The 17,876-nt window shown below is 37.1% G+C and overlaps 1 protein-coding gene across 2 annotated transcripts in view; it reads left to right on the top strand.

The window, feature by feature from the left end:
• RFC1 (replication factor C subunit 1) overlaps positions 1-17,876 on the top strand; it is a 63,613-nt gene that overhangs the window by 34,224 nt on the left and 11,513 nt on the right. Inside the window, exons 6-14 of one of the 2 annotated variants that reach the window (XM_006188980.2) lie at positions 491-568; positions 3,771-3,848; positions 5,002-5,089; positions 5,971-6,251; positions 8,815-8,922; positions 11,713-11,892; positions 13,081-13,185; positions 15,313-15,712; positions 17,189-17,298. In XM_006188980.2, coding sequence (XP_006189042.1) covers positions 491-568; positions 3,771-3,848; positions 5,002-5,089; positions 5,971-6,251; positions 8,815-8,922; positions 11,713-11,892; positions 13,081-13,185; positions 15,313-15,712; positions 17,189-17,298 — 1,428 coding nt within the window. Of the gene's footprint in view, positions 1-490; positions 569-3,770; positions 3,849-5,001; positions 5,090-5,970; positions 6,252-8,814; positions 8,923-11,712; positions 11,893-13,080; positions 13,186-15,312; positions 15,713-17,185; positions 17,299-17,876 lie in introns of both variants that reach the window. The other variant, XM_006188979.2, reaches the window with a different exon arrangement.

The following is a 17,876-nucleotide window of genomic DNA, read 5'->3' as shown; positions in this document are numbered from 1 at the left end:
TACTTTGACCTTCTCTACTTTGGCTGATACTGGATTCATCTTTTTCTGGAGGTTTAGGAAACAGACATGCAGATAAATTAGTGAAAGTAGTTACCTACATTCAAGCCTGCCAGATGGGGTGTGATGATTTCATTAGTGCCTCCATAAGACAATGTAATCATTCTCATATATTGGTTTGCCAATGTTCTGGACCACTTCTAAAGCCAAGATATTACTCTATAGGTTTTTTTTTTTTTTGGTACTTCTTTTGAACATTTCAGCAGAATTAAATGAGAACCATCTGTCCGTAGTATATTCACTCATTAGGAAATTGGATATGGTCAGGGAGTAGCCATGGACATAATTTTTTGGCTGGTGTGTGTTGAGACTGTTTCATGACTAATATACTTATCCCTCATTGGTGTATTTATTCAAATTATTGTTAAGAAAAAACACCTTATTTTTAACTTAAGGTTTATGTTGATATTGCTTGATTTTCTTTGAAATATAGCCTCCACAAAATGCAGATGATTCCAGATTAAAAGATGAAGCTATTGCCAGGCAATTGCAACTTGACGAAGATGCAGAGGTATTGGCATTTTGTTTAGCTATCATTAACTTGTTGTCATGACTTGCTGTCTAGTCTACCCAGGCAGACAGTTAAGATTGTTCTAGTCTAATTTTGGATTGAGCCTCATTGTAAGATTTAATGTGTAAAATAAGTTAAAATCTAATACTATGTGAAAATCTAAATTTATATGAAAGATAAATTATGAAAGCAGAGGATAAATATTTAAAGATTTATTATTATGTTTCTTTGAATGGAAGCTTCCTTTAGTACAGTTAAAATGATTTCATTTGCTCTTTTCTTTTTCACTGTGGGCAATCTCATTCACTCCTGCGGCTTTAAGTACTATGTACATGCTGGTGATCCCTAAATCTGTCTTCAGTTCAGAGTGCTTTCTGTAGTAAACCTGTTACATTCGTTCAGTAGGTATTTACTGAACGCTTACTGAGTGCATGGCACTCTTCTAGGTGTTAAGGATACTGTATTTAAAAAAAGTAATGTCAGGTCATTATAAGTGCTATGAAAAGTAAAGAGAGAATTTTGAGGTGATCAGTGGGGTTACGGATGTTCTGTTTTAAATAGAGGGGTCAGGAAAGCCCCTCTGAGGAAGTGACATTGGGACACGAAATTAAGCGATAATGGTGAGCTGGCCACTTGGAAGATTTCCTCAAAACAGAGAGAAAGGGAAGTGCAAGTGTCCCGAGGTGACTTGGTGTTTTTTGCCTTGAGCAACTGGGTGAATGGTGATACCATTTGTTAATACTGAAGCACTGGTGCAGGGAAATCAAGAATTCTGTTTTGGACATAAGTTTGAGACATCTGATAGGTTTACAAATCGAAGTGAAGGGTGGGTAGTTGGATAGAGGAATCTGGAACTCTGGGGAGAGGTGTAAGCTGAAGAAGTATATTTAGGATCATTACCATTTGAATGGTATTAAAACCAGTGTCACTGGATGCGATGCTGTGGAGAGAAGCAGCTTAGGATTGAGCTCTGGGGCACTGTTAACAGTGAGAGGTCAGGAAGAGGAGGATGATCAGCAAAGCAGATTTAAGAGAGGGGCTAGTGAAGTAGGACACTCAGGAAAGCTTGGTATTTTATGGAAGCCAAGTGAAAAAGGTAATTCAGGGAGGAGCGTTCATCTCTGTTAGAGGCTCCAGATGTTGATACCTGCTATTTGAACCCCTTTCCTATTTATTAGCTTAAGTCTTAACATTCTCATATTTCCTACACTATGTTGGAAACCCCTCTGTTTACTTTGTTGAACCCCATGTAGCTACTATTAACATTTATTTAAATGTCTTCTTAAGTTGCTATGTAAGTGTCTTCCTGTATATAGGCTTTAACTCCACCTGCTGGGGCTGTTTGTGTCTCAGCTATTGTGACATCAGGGCTCATTTTAGTGCTTGGCATGGAAGAGGCTCTTGACAAGAATTGTTGTGAGAGAACCAAATTCCAGTCTTCTGGAATATATCTATGTAACTGCTCACGTTTTATTAATTTGGTAGTTTATAGTTTGGGTCTTCAAAATCTTTTTCCGTCTTACTCAGTTACACTGAATTATATAAACTACAAACAGTTACTCAAACGACTCAAGGTAGCACAAATGGCCTAGGTAAAATTGTGAAGTCATTTTTAGGGACCTGACTTCTCCTTATATATCCCAAATACTGGAGGCTTACCCTGTCCCTCCCAAAACAGGTGTGGTATTTTGTATCACGATCCTGTTTTCCCACTTCTATCACATTTTTTCAAAATCTTGTTTGGGTAATAGGTCTGATGAAGGACTCTGAGGGTATTAATGACTGACTGATAATATCTTTCTTAATTATCCCTCTAAGAGTTTCTATTTTCCTCTGCCCCCACACCTTTTTGTTTATTCATTTATAGTACATATGTTTTCAGAATCTAACATGTAAATCAGTATGTTGAATACTATCAAACATTATATTACAATATAGGACTTTTGATCACATGATGCCATAATTAACAATAATGAATTTCTAATGGAAGTATTTAAATTTCTTCTATATTCTAAAACATCTAGAATCCTCTTTACTAGAAGTATTCTACGTAGTGTGATATTTTTAGAAAAACAGTATAGAGTTCAACCAGAAATCCTTGCAGGACCACTGGAAGTTTAGAGTTTGAAGAACCTTTGTATGATAAAGATTTTCGTATTGTTTTTAGAAATTGAATGTGTGTTTCAATTATGGTAAAGAAACATTAGGCAACAGAGGGTATATTGATGTGCGTCTGTTTGGCTTGCTTATAATTCTGTGTAGCTTGAGTTCATTTTATAAACAAAAGGAGGCTTGGTAACTGAGTTCTTATCAGGCTTATGCCAATTTCAAAGCCTTTTCTTTTGGATTGGGTGGATTTTGGGGTCCTTTCCTTTGTTTGAATAATATACGGAAACTTTTGTTCAACGTTATATTAGGCCTTTTTATCAGGGGGCATAAAATTAGTTTATGAGAAATACATTTTACTTCCGCACGTTCTCTTCTGGAAGAGCTCCATTTTACTGAAAGTAAATATATTTGGAAATAACAATGAGGTAACTGGAATGTTTGTATGTTGCATTAGTATGTTAGGGAAACTGATATGACTTAAATTTCAAAAGTCAGAACAGATAAATTACTGCTATCTTGTACAGCTGAAACTAATATAATATTAAGTCAACTATAATTGAATTAAAAATAAGTCAGCACGTATACATTTGAATTAGTAATTGAAAATAGAAGTTTAATGTTATTAGTGATAGTTGCATTTGTATATATCTTACTGTACTGTGTGCAAAGAAAGTATGTAATTTTCTTGATTTCTTAGATTCACTGTTTTTTTGTGTGACCCCTCTGGCTCCCTGCCTCTTTTGTTTTTCTAATTAGGATAATGATTCTTTTCTGAGCTCTTCTTAGAAATTAAAATAAATGAAAATAAGAGATCTGTAAGTGTTGCACTGGGACCATTAAGAAAAAGCTAAAGACTGAGAACCTTATGCTCAGTTTATCTATCATGCCTGTAAAACTAGAAATAAATGTTCTGAAATCTAATTTGGCTTAGTGAAACAAACCTGCGATACTTAGCTGTTAAGTGGAAAAATATCATAGATACTTTCTGGAAAATATTTTTCCAGTTTCTTTTAATTATCATGAACCAAACATTTTAAAACTTTCATTTACAAAAAGAAAAAAGAGCAACTCACTGTGTTAACACTTCTTACAGCTGGAGAGACAACTGCATGAAGATGAAGAGTTTGCCAGAACGTTAGCCATGTTGGATGAAGAACCCAAGTCCAAAAAGGTGATGTTTTACCAAACGTTCGCACTTTGTACAATACAAAACAGTGTTCCCTTTCAGACCTGTGTATTCTAGGCTCTGGAGATAGAACCATGAGTAACTCTTCTAGAGAATAGCTAAATTATTCTAATTTATAAAAAATGTTTTTGGGGAAGCTCATTGAGAAACTTATTCTTCTAAAGGAAGGTTGATAGAGCCAAAGCCAACCAGAATCCTTCTTCACAAAACAACAAACTACAGCTTTTACTTCCTCTGTCACAAAGGGATTCTTATGTACTTGTTCAGAGACTAGCACTTATAAAGACTCCTACAGAACCTAAAGTGTAGCAACTTTAATATTAATTACTGTCTTTTTTTTGAAGCACAATTTTGCTATTTCTAATTAGCTAACTTTTAGGTCTGTATTAGGACAGTCTCAAGTAATAATGACTATTGCTGGGAATCTCTGAAAGCATCAAGATTTTTTTAAGCACTTGATCTCTAGAAAATTAGCCTTATTTCTGTTGAATCACCTTCTGTTAATATTTTCAGTATCAATATCTGACTATTTTAAAAGATTTTACGGCAGGCAAGTGTAAGACAATAGGGAATGGTGGGGATTTTGTCATTTGAAAAGCCTTACTTCATCTAAAGGCATTCAAATTTTAATTATTTAAAAAAATACTGTGTCACGCACCCCAATTTGTGACCTCTTTGTAAAATGGAGTTTTGAAGGACCAGCGGAGAAAATGGACTTTCTTTTTCTCTTTTGAGAAAGTACTCTTTATTTTACTTTTGTGCTTTGGATTCTCTTTAATTTAGTCTTTTGGGTTTAGATTTTAGTTTTTAACTGTGTAATACTAACAATTTGAGAGTGGAGATGAAGACAGCAGGAACAAGTCTTCTATTTTCCCACAGAAGTGGGGAACAACAGGGATAATTTTTTATAGCTGTATCTTTAATACTCTTTCATCTGTTTCTTCATCTGTAAAATTAAAAGTAATACAGTATGCCTCATTTTGTCCCAGAGATTTCGTGTATGAATGAATGAAAATTTATTAGATTGTTCTGGTACTTCGGAAGGTGACCCTTAATCTTTGGTCAATTTTAAAAACATATTTTGTGGTAATAGTTTTCCTGTTATTTATTGCATTTGACACCTTTTCTGTTTTCTTAGGCTCTAAAGGACCCAGAAGAGAGAGAGATGTTTTCATCTGTACAGGCCAATTTATGTAAAGCAGTCAAACCTAAATATCCTCATAAAGGTAATACTAGCAGAAAAAAGCAAGCTGGAACATTTATCTTTATAGAAGAAAATTCATGTAACCTTGTTTAAACATTCTGTTCATAATTGCCTAATATTCTTAGGTAGATATTATTTCATAGGAGTACTAGAGATGTTCTACTTAGATACTTTGGAAGCTGTTTGGATATTAGCTGGTGCTGAATGCCTGTCTGCTCTATGATTGTTGTGAGAAATGTGTCACCGCTCTTGGCTTCATGTTCCTTTCCAAATATTGTGCAACTGTGTGGACTTCAACATATGAAGACAAAACTAGATGCTTCAGGTTCCTAGAGTTGATTCAGAGTTGTACTGGTCATCTGAAGCTCCTTTGTTCGTTGTCTGTAGATTTTATTTTTTAGATATCTAGTTCTGGTATCTATCCAGCTGCTAATGTAGGTGAGCTTAATCTTATAAGTAAATCTGTTCATATAATTTTAGTCTTGAAATCCCAGGATAATTTCAGATGATATTACAGATAGAATTTTTATGTGACATATTCTAGTTAGTAAGTTTTCTCTGTGTGAATTTCAGATCATTGAAGTTTATCTGTGGAATTAAGTCCATGTTCTCAGATGTAGTTTACCATATCATTTCAATTAATGAGCAATTTATATTTAAAAAGACGTACAGATCCCTTAATTTGATCTGGTTATACAAAGAAGTAACATAGAAGTATTTAATTTTTAAAAATAAATGTTCTGAATAAACTGAAGAACTAAAATATTAATGAAAATCACTATATACTGTGTGCTATGAAGATTATTCAGTTGAAAAATGAAAAAATAATTTTGATATTTTAATAATCTAGAAATGAGTATCATTTTCTAAAAACAACATTCATAATCTTTTCTTTCTTCCCAGTAAAAGCAGAACAATTTTCAGATGAAAGAAAGAATTGCAGTCCTAAGAAGCGAACTAAATGTGAAAGTTCAAAAGAATCTCAACATTCTAGGTCATCAGCTCATAAAACAGGAGAAACTTCTTCTCCAAAAGCCAGTTCCAAGCTGGCAACTTTGAAAAAAAGAGAAGAGAGTTCTTATAAAAAAACAGAGCCTATGGGCTCAAAAAGAAAAGAAAATGCCATTGAACTGAAAGAGACCAGAACTCCTAAGAAAATCAAAAGTTCTCCAGCTAAACAAGAGGTAGAAATTTCTAAAAGTGTATCATTTTGGGGCTATGTTTTGATCTGGGTTTGATTGTTTTCAAGTTTTATTTCTAACCTTATAAGTCATTATAGTACTTTTAAGATATTATCTTATTTAAAGATACTGTTGTAGTCTGTAGATTATTAATATAGCTAAATTAGCCAATATTTATTGAGTGTTAATGAGTATCAGATATTGTGCTAATACATGTGCTATGTTATGTAATTCTCACAGCAACCCTGTGAGATACTTACTTTTATTGACAACTTTTGAAGATGAGGAAACAGGCTGAAATGGTTTAAGTAACTTTTCCAAGATCATCCAGCTAGTACGTGGCAGAGCCATTCTGAACTTAGGTCCTCTGAGGCCAAAAAAAGCAGTATCACATGGTGGCTCTGAGCACGGACTCCAGAGCCAGTTTCGGATCATAGCCCTGTGACACTAATGTGTGACCTTTGTCTGATAATTTCCCTTTTCTCTGCTTTGGTTTCCTTATTTGTAAAATAGGGGTAATAATAGTGCCTAGTGAGTTAATATAAAACCACTTGGAACAGTGCCTGATATATAGTAAATGCTATATAAGTTTTTGCTATTATTATTAAAATAATTATTATTTGGATTTTTCCTGAATGTAATCCTTTTTCTCCTGTTTAACAGTATTGAGATACTGAAATCATTTTCAAAGGGAAAAACAGTAAAGTAATACAGAAGAGTTTTCAAAAATTTTCTTTGTTTTCATATATATTTGAGAGTTGAATGGTTTTGTAGAATTTCCAGTTTGGAACCACCTTACTAGATTCATAATGAGAAACCACTATTCCTTCAAGCCTCTTAGGCTTAAAAGGAGAATATTATCTATTTTAACTGCTTATCACCATTATTTTTTAGTGCAGAACTGTTAAATAGTGATGATTTCTAGATGCTTTTGTTTTTGGTCAGTGGTCATAAATATGCTTAAGGGAACAATTAACTTTTTGGTCTCAGATTTTTCTTCACTAAATACTTAGCTGGTGGATGAATGTTTTCCTTCAGGTGCACTAAACATGTTTAATTTACTGAGGCTTGTCTTATTTTATTAAAGGAGAAGAAATCTTTAAATGATAGTGTTACTTATCAAAGTTGGCATAGAAATGATTCAGAGAACTTTTACTTAAGTAGTTTTGGGAATATGAATTATTTTATAAATTCAGTCTATCTCAGTGAAGTAATTTTGACTTCATAAATGGGTGTGCTTCAAAGTTACTTTATAATTTGTTTATAATTCTTTTTTTTCATGGAGTTAATGTTATAAATGAATAGTTTTCCCATTTTGGCATGCATTAGACTTTTCTCTGAAGTTTGTTAAAAATATGGTTTCCTAGGGCATGTGGTCTGGGCTGGTGTGTTTCAAAAAGTTTTTCAGATGGTATGAACGCACCCAACATTTGAGAACCGCTGTTAAAAAGTAGGGTTAAGGTCTAGGATCATCCCATAGTGGCGTATTAAACTCAAAACCAAAGCAAATCACCCCATTTTGTTGATTAAATCATTTATTTGCATAGAAATGGTATTTTTTGTCTATTCTCAAAGGGATTTGAGGTGGCTTACAAGTTAAAAATAATGTAAATTAGGAAGTAGAAAAAACAGCAGAGACCATTCTTAATAGTGGTTCTTAAATCAGAATTACCTAGGATATTCTCCAGAATACACATGCCTCAGTCATATCCCATGTCTCTGAATCAAAAACTTGGAGTGCATCCGAAGATACATATTTAAAAATTCCCCAGGATTTTCTGAGATACACCATGGTAAGATCCTCTTGAGAGAAATAGAATAGGAGAAATTAAACACAGAAGGAAGGGTGGTGGCATGTAGAATTGCCTGCTGTTTTGGAGCAAAGCTTGGCCCCTATTTGAGCCAGCTGTTTATATGAGGCTATTAATTCTCAGACTGCAGTCCTCATATCCTCAGGGGTATAGAGGAGATGTTATTTTCAGGGTATACAAGGCCATTGGATAAAAATAGGATTATTTTCTTGTGTGTTCAGGTTGATTTGGGGAAAAATTAGTTATTTCCATTAAAATACACATGATATATTATGAATAGAATTTAAAGTTCACGTGAATTTTTTTGGGGGGGAAGAGGTAATTTGTTTTTTAAAAATTTATTTATCTATTTACTTATTTTTAGACGAGGTACTGGGCATTGAACCCAGGACCTCCTGCATGCAAAGCATACACTTTACCACTTGAGCTATACCCTCCCCACTAAAAGTTCACATGAATTTTTGAAATAAAATATACTTTTTTGTCTTTTTGGGCTTGGGGCTAGCAACTTGGCTTATTCACCCAGTCTACCCTGAGGCATGTACCTTTAGAGAGTATTGAAAGGTCAGAGAAGGGCTGATTATAGGGGTGTTTATAAGCTGGGCATGTGTAAATTGGGGAGTACCTGTGTAGCTAAAAATGTTACTATCAAGACCAAACACTGAAATGACTTACTGTTTATTTATTGATGTGTATTTTTAATTTTACATGAATTTTGCATGATTTTATTCAGTTTATTTTCCCTCTCCCTGAAGTCTATAAGTCCTGAAGATTCTGAAAAGAGACGCAGTAATTATCAAGCTTATCGGAGCTACTTAAATCGAGAAGGTCCCAAAGCCCTGGGCTCCAAAGAAATACCAAAGGTAAGAGTACTGAGGGGATGTGTCAGGGCCTCTGCCCTGCGGGTCCATGTGTGTATTCACTATATTAACAGCAGCAGATAATTAATAGTCAAACATTAACAGAAAAGCCTTAGTCACCATCTTTACAAATTACAGATGTTTATTCACCTTATAAATCACTGCTTGATACTTACAAAAAATTTCCTTTAAGTAACATGTTGCCCTGCAAGGGCTGAGCCTTGAAGATGTGGCAGTCACAGGACTAATGCTCTTTGCTGTCATGGTACTTATGATCTAACTCAGGAAAGAGACGTTAAATAAATTATTATTTAATTATAATTGTGATATGTGCCATAAGGGAAAAATCAAGATGCTCTTTGGAAGTATAACAGAGGAAGCTGGCCCCAAGGGGCGTTGTAAGTAGGGGAATAGTATGGCCAAGTTTGTGTTTCAAACAGAGCATCCTGGCTATGAGTATAGAGTGCAGTGGAGCGGGGAATAGATACAGGGAGCTCCCTTAGGAAAGCTGGTGAGAAGTAACAGAGACTTCTCTAGGGCAGTAGCAGAGAAAGTATTGAAAAGTAAAGTAGTTTCAATGAAAAAGGTAAAATCCGTAGGACTTGGTGATGATTGGAAGTGGGGTTGAGCCTCTAGGATGGTGTCCTGGTTACTGGCACGAGCAGCTGGGTGGGTGCTGATGCCGCTGAGGCACAGCCGATCTAGGGAGATGATAATGAGTTTGTTGTCACCATGCTGGCTTTAGATGTATGTGAGATAGCCACACGGAAATGTTAGGCAGACAGGTTAGATATGCAGGGCTAGAGCTCAGAACAGAAGTCAGGATGTAAAAACGTGGACATTATTGGCATGTAGATAATGTGTGAAGGTATTAATGTCACCCAACCAGCAAGTGCAGAGTGAGAAGAGAGGGCGGCCTTGGGCCTAGCTTCTTCATGAAGCAGAGGAGGGTGAAACTCAGACTGTGAAGAAGCAGCCACAAATGTGGGAGAGAAGCCTGGTAAAGGTGGTGTCACAGAAGCAAAGGCAAGAGAGATTTTTTTTAAAAATGATTAAGAGGAGATGGAAAATTGTCCACTGCATTTAATAACATGACTGATCAAGAGAAGTTTCAATAGAATGATAGAGGCAGAATCTGATGGAAATGGATTGAAGAGTGAGTGAGAGGAGAAAAAATGGAGGCAGCATAAGTGATAGGGTTTTTTTTGTATGTTGGTTGCGAAGGGGAGAGGAGAGAGAGGACTTCTACCTACAAATAGAAGGTGGGATTTAGAGGGAAAATGTGAGTGTTTTTAAGGTAGGAGATACTTAAAGCGTGGCTTTTGTTTTTTAATTTTTTTGTGTGTGTGTGATGGGATTGACGTACCAGAAAGGGAGAGACTGAAGGTTTACCAGAAAGAGAAGAAGAATCAAATGTAGTATGAGGTTTCTGAGAATGTAGAAGGGCAGGAGATTCAGAGCACAAATGGAGATCAGTAGTTCCCCTAAGAAAAAGGGGGAGAGATGAGCCTTACAGGGCTTATAGAAGATACCAGTCTTGCCTCCTGCACGTAGTGTATGAAAGACTAAGAAAGCCTCTGCTTGAGGGGACTTGAGGCAGAGTGGGGTTCTTAGTGGGGCAGCCAGGTATCAGTGAAGGCAGAGCCATGGAGGGGATATTGGAGAAGAGGTTGAGAATGTTGGGTGGTTTGTTGGCCCTGCAGGAAGAGTTCTAGAGTGGAAGGGTTTGGTAGGGAGGCTAGAAGTGTGGAGATTGGATAAGTAAAAAGATAAAGCCACAGTGTGTGATAGTTCAGGAGATGATAGTTAATTAAGGAGTGTGGGATAGGGGTTTGCATGTGGCATTTTCTAAAGTTACTTTAAATTTGTTGAGAAGAATTTAAGTAGTTTAGTTTTTACAAGATCATTTCAATCCTAGAATCATAGGGACTTTGAGATGTAGTTAGTCAACCTTTTCTCTCCAAGCAGATTTATGGCTTTTTTTTTTTTTTTTTTAAATCCCCCAAGAATAGTTCTTCACCTGCATGGTGAAGGATTGAACTTGTATTGGGGCAGTCTTTGAATTTTGTTTAGTTTCTTCTTTTCAAGCCTGTTTTAAGTCTGTATTGATCTCAGTTCTCTATTAATAAGTAATTTCGAATGGTTTACATAATTTTCATTTTGCTTGGCTGTACCATATTGAACCACTGCAGAAGTAAAAACAAGTCTGTAGCTATACACATTTCCAATTAAGATTAAATGTCTCTTCCATCCAGCTCTCTTTGGCCAGTGTTTTTTGTATTATCAAGAGATCTTTCCAATCAAGAGATTGTATGCTCTTGCCCTTAAGTTACTCACAGGTTGTTAGATTTAGTATGGGGTGGGGGAGTAAACAGCCAGAGAGAAGAGCAGGAGTTCAAACTTGTTTTAGTTTTTTCAGAATTGAAACTACTTTTTTCACAAAGATATTCTGTAGGTGCATGTGGTTGTTTACTTAAAGTTATACAAGTTAAGCAGTAGTTTAAATATTAAAAAAAAAATGAGAATAGTATGAATGGATAATTTTAATAAGCTTTCCTAACCATATTGGATGTATGGTTTTATAAGTTTATTAACTGTTAGCCTACAGAAGAATTTCTCAGGATTTCATTTCAGGCTCTGCTTATTTGCTATTAAATTTCCTGCAGATTTTTTCATGCTGAGATTATTTATGATGTCAAATGAGAAAAATCAACTTCCTGCAGTTTTGATGCCAAATATTTCTTTGGAAAGCTCCATGTAATTTCCTCTCTGCTTGAACATTTTGGTTTTTAGGGAGCTGAAAATTGCTTGGAAGGCCTTACATTTGTAATCACAGGAGTGCTGGAGTCCATTGAACGAGACGAGGCCAAGTCTCTAATTGAGCGTTATGGGGGAAAAGTAACAGGAAATGTCAGCAAGAAGACAAATTACCTTGTCAGGGGTCGCGACAGTGGTCAGTCCAAGAGTGATAAGGTGGGTACTGCTGTCTTCTCAGCACAGGGAGACAGCCTGTTTGCCTTGGCAGGCCCTTGAAGTGACCATTGGTAGTAATGTCCTTTACACAGAGTGAAATGAAGGGGAAAAATGGAAAAGTAGTTTCTTCCCTACATTATTTTTTTCTCCACACAAGTGTTGTTTGGCTTCTACCCCAGGATTTTGGTTTTCCAGTTGAAGGCACAGTTCCTATTTACTTGGCTTTCTTAGCGTAGTATTCTAGTTAAAATTTTTTTGAAGAAAGAAGCAAATGCAGTTTTCCTCTTTGTCTAGTCCTAAGTATTCCTGTATGCTGCTGTGGACTCCATCTTAAGTTTTTTTATTGGAAGCTCTTTTTATTGGAAGGCCTGTTGGGTAGGATTGCATTTAGTTCCAGGTAATAGAATACCTAACTAACTGTGGTTTTGACAAATACCTGCTTATTTCCTTACCTTATGAGAATTCCAGAGGTAAGCAGTTCCTGGGGGATGGTTCAGTACCTCAGAGATGTAGCTAGGTTACTTCCATCCTCCACTTTTGTTATCCTTACTGTGTTAGCTTTCATCTTCATGCATGTTGCCTTGTGTTGCAAGGTGGCTGCAGCTCTCAAGTTCACATTCAACACAGGAAATAGGGAGCAGTGGCAAGATGTTACACTAGTTGTGACTGACCTTATACGAGTTTTCCTGGAGGCACCTCATGTAGAATTCCACTGAAGTCTCATTGGCCAGACCTGTCACATGGCCATTCAGAGCTATGAGGGAGGTTGGGAGGATGAGGACTTTGTGATTCTTAGACCAGTTATAAGTCATCCCTTGGAAATGGACACATTGGAGTTCTGTTAGCAGCAGGGCAGAAGGTGGGGGAGAGCGCCAGCCGATCAACCCTGGGAGAGGGTGTGAAGAGCTGGACTTGAGCCCGCGTGGCTTTGCCCTTTGTAGGGTAGAGGGAAAGGTAAAGCAGTCCACAGCAGTGGCAGTGTGCTGCTCAGGTGCCAGCCCAACACTCCTGGGGGAGGCATCTGCTGTTTTCTTTTTAATGATACTTTTTCATGAATATGGTTTTAAGAAAGATCCCAGTGTTATCTAATTTACAAATGTGATTTTTCACCTTTTGACAAGCCCTAGAATCATATATATTTTTTTACAGAAAGTAATCGTTTCAGTGATTTGCATTTTTAATCAATAGGCAGCCGCCTTGGGAACAAAAATTATTGATGAAGATGGCCTATTGAATCTGATTCGAACCATGCCAGGGAAGAAGTCCAAGTATGAAATAGCAGCTGAAGCTGAGGTTTGTATAAAATGAACTTGATCTATTTAAGTTGGTGTATTCCTGTTTCATAGAGACATTTCTTGGGTGGGTAAAGGCCTGTGGGCTAAAAGATTACCTTTTCCTTCTACTGCAGATGGACTTCCCTTATTTCCTTCTGAGTAGGTGGACTCTGCTTTAGGCTGTCATTTTTGATGTATTTCTTGACCTTCCTCAAGGGAGTGTGAGGAGGGAGAAAGAGGACAGTGAACTGTACTGACCACAGCTACTTATGAAAATGTCCATTCTCTCCATATTCTTGTAGTAACATTGTGCAGCAGTTTAGTGCTTGAGAGTTCTTTAAAGGATACATTTATGGTATCAGCATGATAAAATCATTTTCAATTAGAACTATATTAGGACTTTTTCAGTAATGACAGAAACCAGCCCATAGCTTTAGCTTTAGCAAAAAGGGAAGAAATGTGACTCACATACCCGTACCATGGGCAGGGTGAGGCTGATGTAGGAGCTACTGGATGTGCAGACCACAGTGCTTTTATGACCCTTTCAATCTGTCTGTCTCCTCCTGGTGTTAGCTTCATTCATTCCCACTTTCCCATGTGTGGGACACAGGTGCTAGCAGCCCAAGTTTAATGTCCCCAGCTCGGTCACCCAGGTGGCAAGGTGGTCTTCCCATTTATTCCAATTAGAAAACTCTTGGGGAATGACTTGGATTGACCCTTCATCCAGTGTCCCCTAATACTAACAACTTATATAGCCATAGCACAGTTATCACAACCAGGAAATTAACATTGATGCCATACTGTTAACTACAACTGCACATTATCTGAACTTCACATTTTCCCCCCTTGTCCTTTTTCTGTTCAAGGATCCCACACTGCATTTAGTTGTCATCTTAGTCTTCTCCAGTCTGTAATAGTTCTTCAAGTCTTTCCTTGTCTTTTTATGATCTTGATTTGATGCATACTAGTTAGTTGTTTTGTAGATTGTCTGTCAGTTTGGGATGTTGATGTTTCCTTATAGTTAGATTGAGGTTATGCATTTTTGGCAAGAAGACCACATAAGTGATGTTTTGGGTCCTCCTCAGTGCATCATATCAGCTGTGTTTGATGTCAGTACGTCTTTTTCTCCCCCATTATGTCTTACTATTGATGATGTTAAACTTTATTACTTGGTTAAGGTGATTTCTGCTTGGTCCTCCCAGGAGTGAAGTGATAGTTTTCTCTTTGTAATTGATGAATATCTTGGAGAGATACTTTAACACTATGCTGGTACCTTGTTTTTCCTTAAACATTTGCATCCACTTACTACTAAAGGGTCACTAATTTTTTTTTATTGGACATTATTCACACATCATAACATTTATCCTTTTAGAGTGTATGTTGGTGGCTTTTAGTATATTCACAAGATTGTGCAACTGTCACCACTCTCTACTCCAGAACATTTTCATCACTCCCCCTACCCTGTACCCATTAGCAGCCACTCTTCATACCCACTCGGTGGCAACCACTACTCTGCTTTCTGTCTACAGATTTGCCTATTCTGGACATGTCATATAAAGGGAAACATGTAATATGTGGCCCTTTGTGGCTGGCTTTCTTCACTTAGCATTATGTTTTCAAGGTTCAGCTACTTTGAAGCATACATCAATGCTTCACTCCTTTTTATTGGTGATTAGTATTCCATTGTGTGGATATACCACATTTTGTTTATTCATTCATCAGTTGATGGCCATTTTGGGTTGTTTCCATTTTTTTGGCTATAATATATAATTATTTGTTTATATAAAATGTAATAATGCTGCTTTAAATATTTGTATGCAAGTTTTTGTGGAAGAATTAAATTTTAATTAGAAAACAAAAAGTCTTAATCATTCACATTTTTTAAAACTGATTTTGTAATACTTTTAAAAACTAATATATTTTCATTTTAAAAAATTGCATTTGGGTGCTTTTTGGTGTGTTGTTAATTTTTATAAAGTTGGAAAGGTGGGGTTTCCACAAACAGCAGAGTCCATTGTGAAAAGACAGACTTAGGTTGGGTAGCTGACTTGGATACCTCAGATTGCCCTCTAGAGTACATGTTGCAGGATAGAAATTCTGTATATCTCATCAGGTTTCTTTTTTCCTCACTTTTCCAATTTTTAAGATGAAGAAAGAAAAATCCAAATTGGAAAGAACACCCCAAAAAAATGACCGAGGAAAAAGAAAAATTAGTCCAACTAAGAAGGAATCAGAATCTAAAAAGTGCCAGCTGACTCCCCAGAGAGAAAGCTCTATAAAGTCAATAAAAAAAGATACAAGTGTGTTTCGGAGAGGCCTGGACTTCAAGGAGCAGGTGGCTGAGGAGACAAATGGTGACAGCCGGGCTAGGAATTTGGCTGATGACAGCAGTGAAAACAAAGTGGAAAATTTGCTCTGGGTGGATAAATATAAGCCAACCTCGCTCAAGACCATAATTGGACAGCAAGGTGACCAGAGCTGTGCCAACAAACTCCTACGCTGGCTCCAAAACTGGCACAAGAGTCCATCAGAAGATAAGAAATGCGGTGATTTTACAACTTCATTCATTTTTGTGTGTGTCTGTCACCATGTAATTGCTCAGTGACGTATCTGTTAGGAAGTATAATAGTTGATTCTTTGAACTCTGAGCAAGCATTTATTGAGAACCTGCTCTGAGCTCAGGTGCTGTACTAGATACCAGAAGTGCTTTTATGGACAAAGCACAGTCCCCTTCAAGGAGCTCCCAGTCAGTGAGGAAGACATCGATGAAACGAGCAATTAAAATATATTGTGCTAAGTGCTATTATAGGGTTAAGTATGTAGTGCTCATGGGGTGGAGGTGTGCAGTCAGGGATGGGGATGTGTGCTCCCATCCCTAGAGGAACGTATATTTAAGCTAAGACTGGGAAACTAAGAAGGAGTTAGTTGGGTGAAGGGCGGGGGATGTCGAGTGGGAGAGAATACATGTACCAAGATCTGAGACATGTGAGACCAAGACCCCTGAGAGGGCCAAGGAGACCTCAAGGGGAGAGGTGCAAATAAAACGCTGAGCTCGCTTGCAGAGCAGGCAGCCTAAAAATCCCAGTAGCATGTTTGCTTTGGTAGGCATGGAAAACAAGCAGTCACAATATACATTTAATGTCCAAAGTATTTTTTATTGGGACTGACGTTGCTAATCACAATGTCTAGATAGTCACTAGACATTGGCCAACAGTGACAGTTTATTTTATTTATAACATAATAGAATTGTAATGATACAGGGTTAAATTTAAGCTGACTCCTTTTCTCTTTCAAAAACCAAATTAAAGGTGTGTAAGTGCTTTGTGTGCCTGGAGAAGACTTAAGGCTTCAGGTGAACTGCAGTTTCCCACTCCCACAGTAGGTTTAACCATCTCTCCCTCAGTCACTGTGTATGTGTTGAACACACTTTATGTGCCGGGCCCCCATGTGATAAGAGGAGAAAGAAAGCTCTAGAGTTGAGCTGGGCAGGATAGTTGTAGACACAACATCTTCAGTTCATTCTTTGTGTGATCATGTAGGTGACTGTGCTTGTTAATATTTACTGAGGTGTGCCAGGCTTTGTGCTCAGCATGTCCGTCTTCACAACATCCCTACCAAGCACATTACTATAGGTACCCTCATTTTACAAAGGAGGAAACACATGCAGAGTGGTTAAGTCACTTCTGTTCTCCCAGCTGATGAGTGGTGGAGTTAGGATCAGAGCCCAGCTGGTCTGCTCCATGACCTGTGCTTTTGTAGGAAAGGAAACTCATAGAATTGTTTCAAATCAGAGTTTTAAAGTTAGTTTTAGTTTTTTGAGTGAAGGTGAGGTAGGGAGTGAGTAGAATTTCACTACATGCCCTGGAAACTGTTGTTTATACTTTGTAGAAAATATCCTACAAATTTAGAACTAAACTGGAGGACTGTTCTTGATGCTAACTTTATGCACAATTACTCCTACCATTTTGCATTTCTGTTGGATAATATAGGTTAACATTGTGGAATTTCTTTTTTCCCAGCAGCAAAGGTTGGTAAATTTGCAGGCAAAGATGATGGCTCCAGTTTTAAAGCTGCATTGCTCTCAGGCCCTCCAGGTGTTGGCAAAACAACCACAGCTTCTCTAGTTTGTCAGGTGAGTGTTCTGTTGTTACTTTTCTAAAGTCAAACCTTTAGAATTTGCTTTGGTTCTGGGGATATTTGTCATTTTCATCCTTTTTAAAATATTGGTAATTATAATAGGTGGTATTTTCTTCTGTGCCAGGCAGTGAGCTAGTAAGCCCTTGGGTGCATTATCTTCTAGGTAAAATAAATATGTCTTACAGATTCTTATAGATACAGCTATCTAATATATACCCTCATAGGAAGAATTCTGTGTACTGAATATAGGTACTTCCTCATGTGACAAAGGAAGGGGGCTTACAGAGGAGGCTGGTGGCACAGTGTGAACCCCAATAGTCCAACTCCTCACTGCTGTGGGATCTTGCCTTTGCTCTTGTTTTCCCTACGGCTGCTATATCTCCAGACAATGAGAGGACAAGACACTAGAGCAAATCAGTATGGTATGAAACGGTACATGAAATGGCATCAGAATGATAAAGTGAGGGAGTTTAAATTTACTTTAAATTTATTGCTGGATTTCCCAACTCTCTGTCCCATAAGCTGGTAGTTTCGTTTAGTCTTTATTGCATGGATCAGAGCATTAATTTTTAG

The sequence above is a fragment of the Camelus ferus genome, chromosome 2, assembly GCF_009834535.1.
Source record: "Camelus ferus isolate YT-003-E chromosome 2, BCGSAC_Cfer_1.0, whole genome shotgun sequence".
Classification (NCBI taxonomy): domain Eukaryota; kingdom Metazoa; phylum Chordata; class Mammalia; order Artiodactyla; family Camelidae; genus Camelus; species Camelus ferus.
Note: the sequence above shows the minus strand (reverse complement) of the source record. Positions and strands in the feature narration are given on the sequence as shown.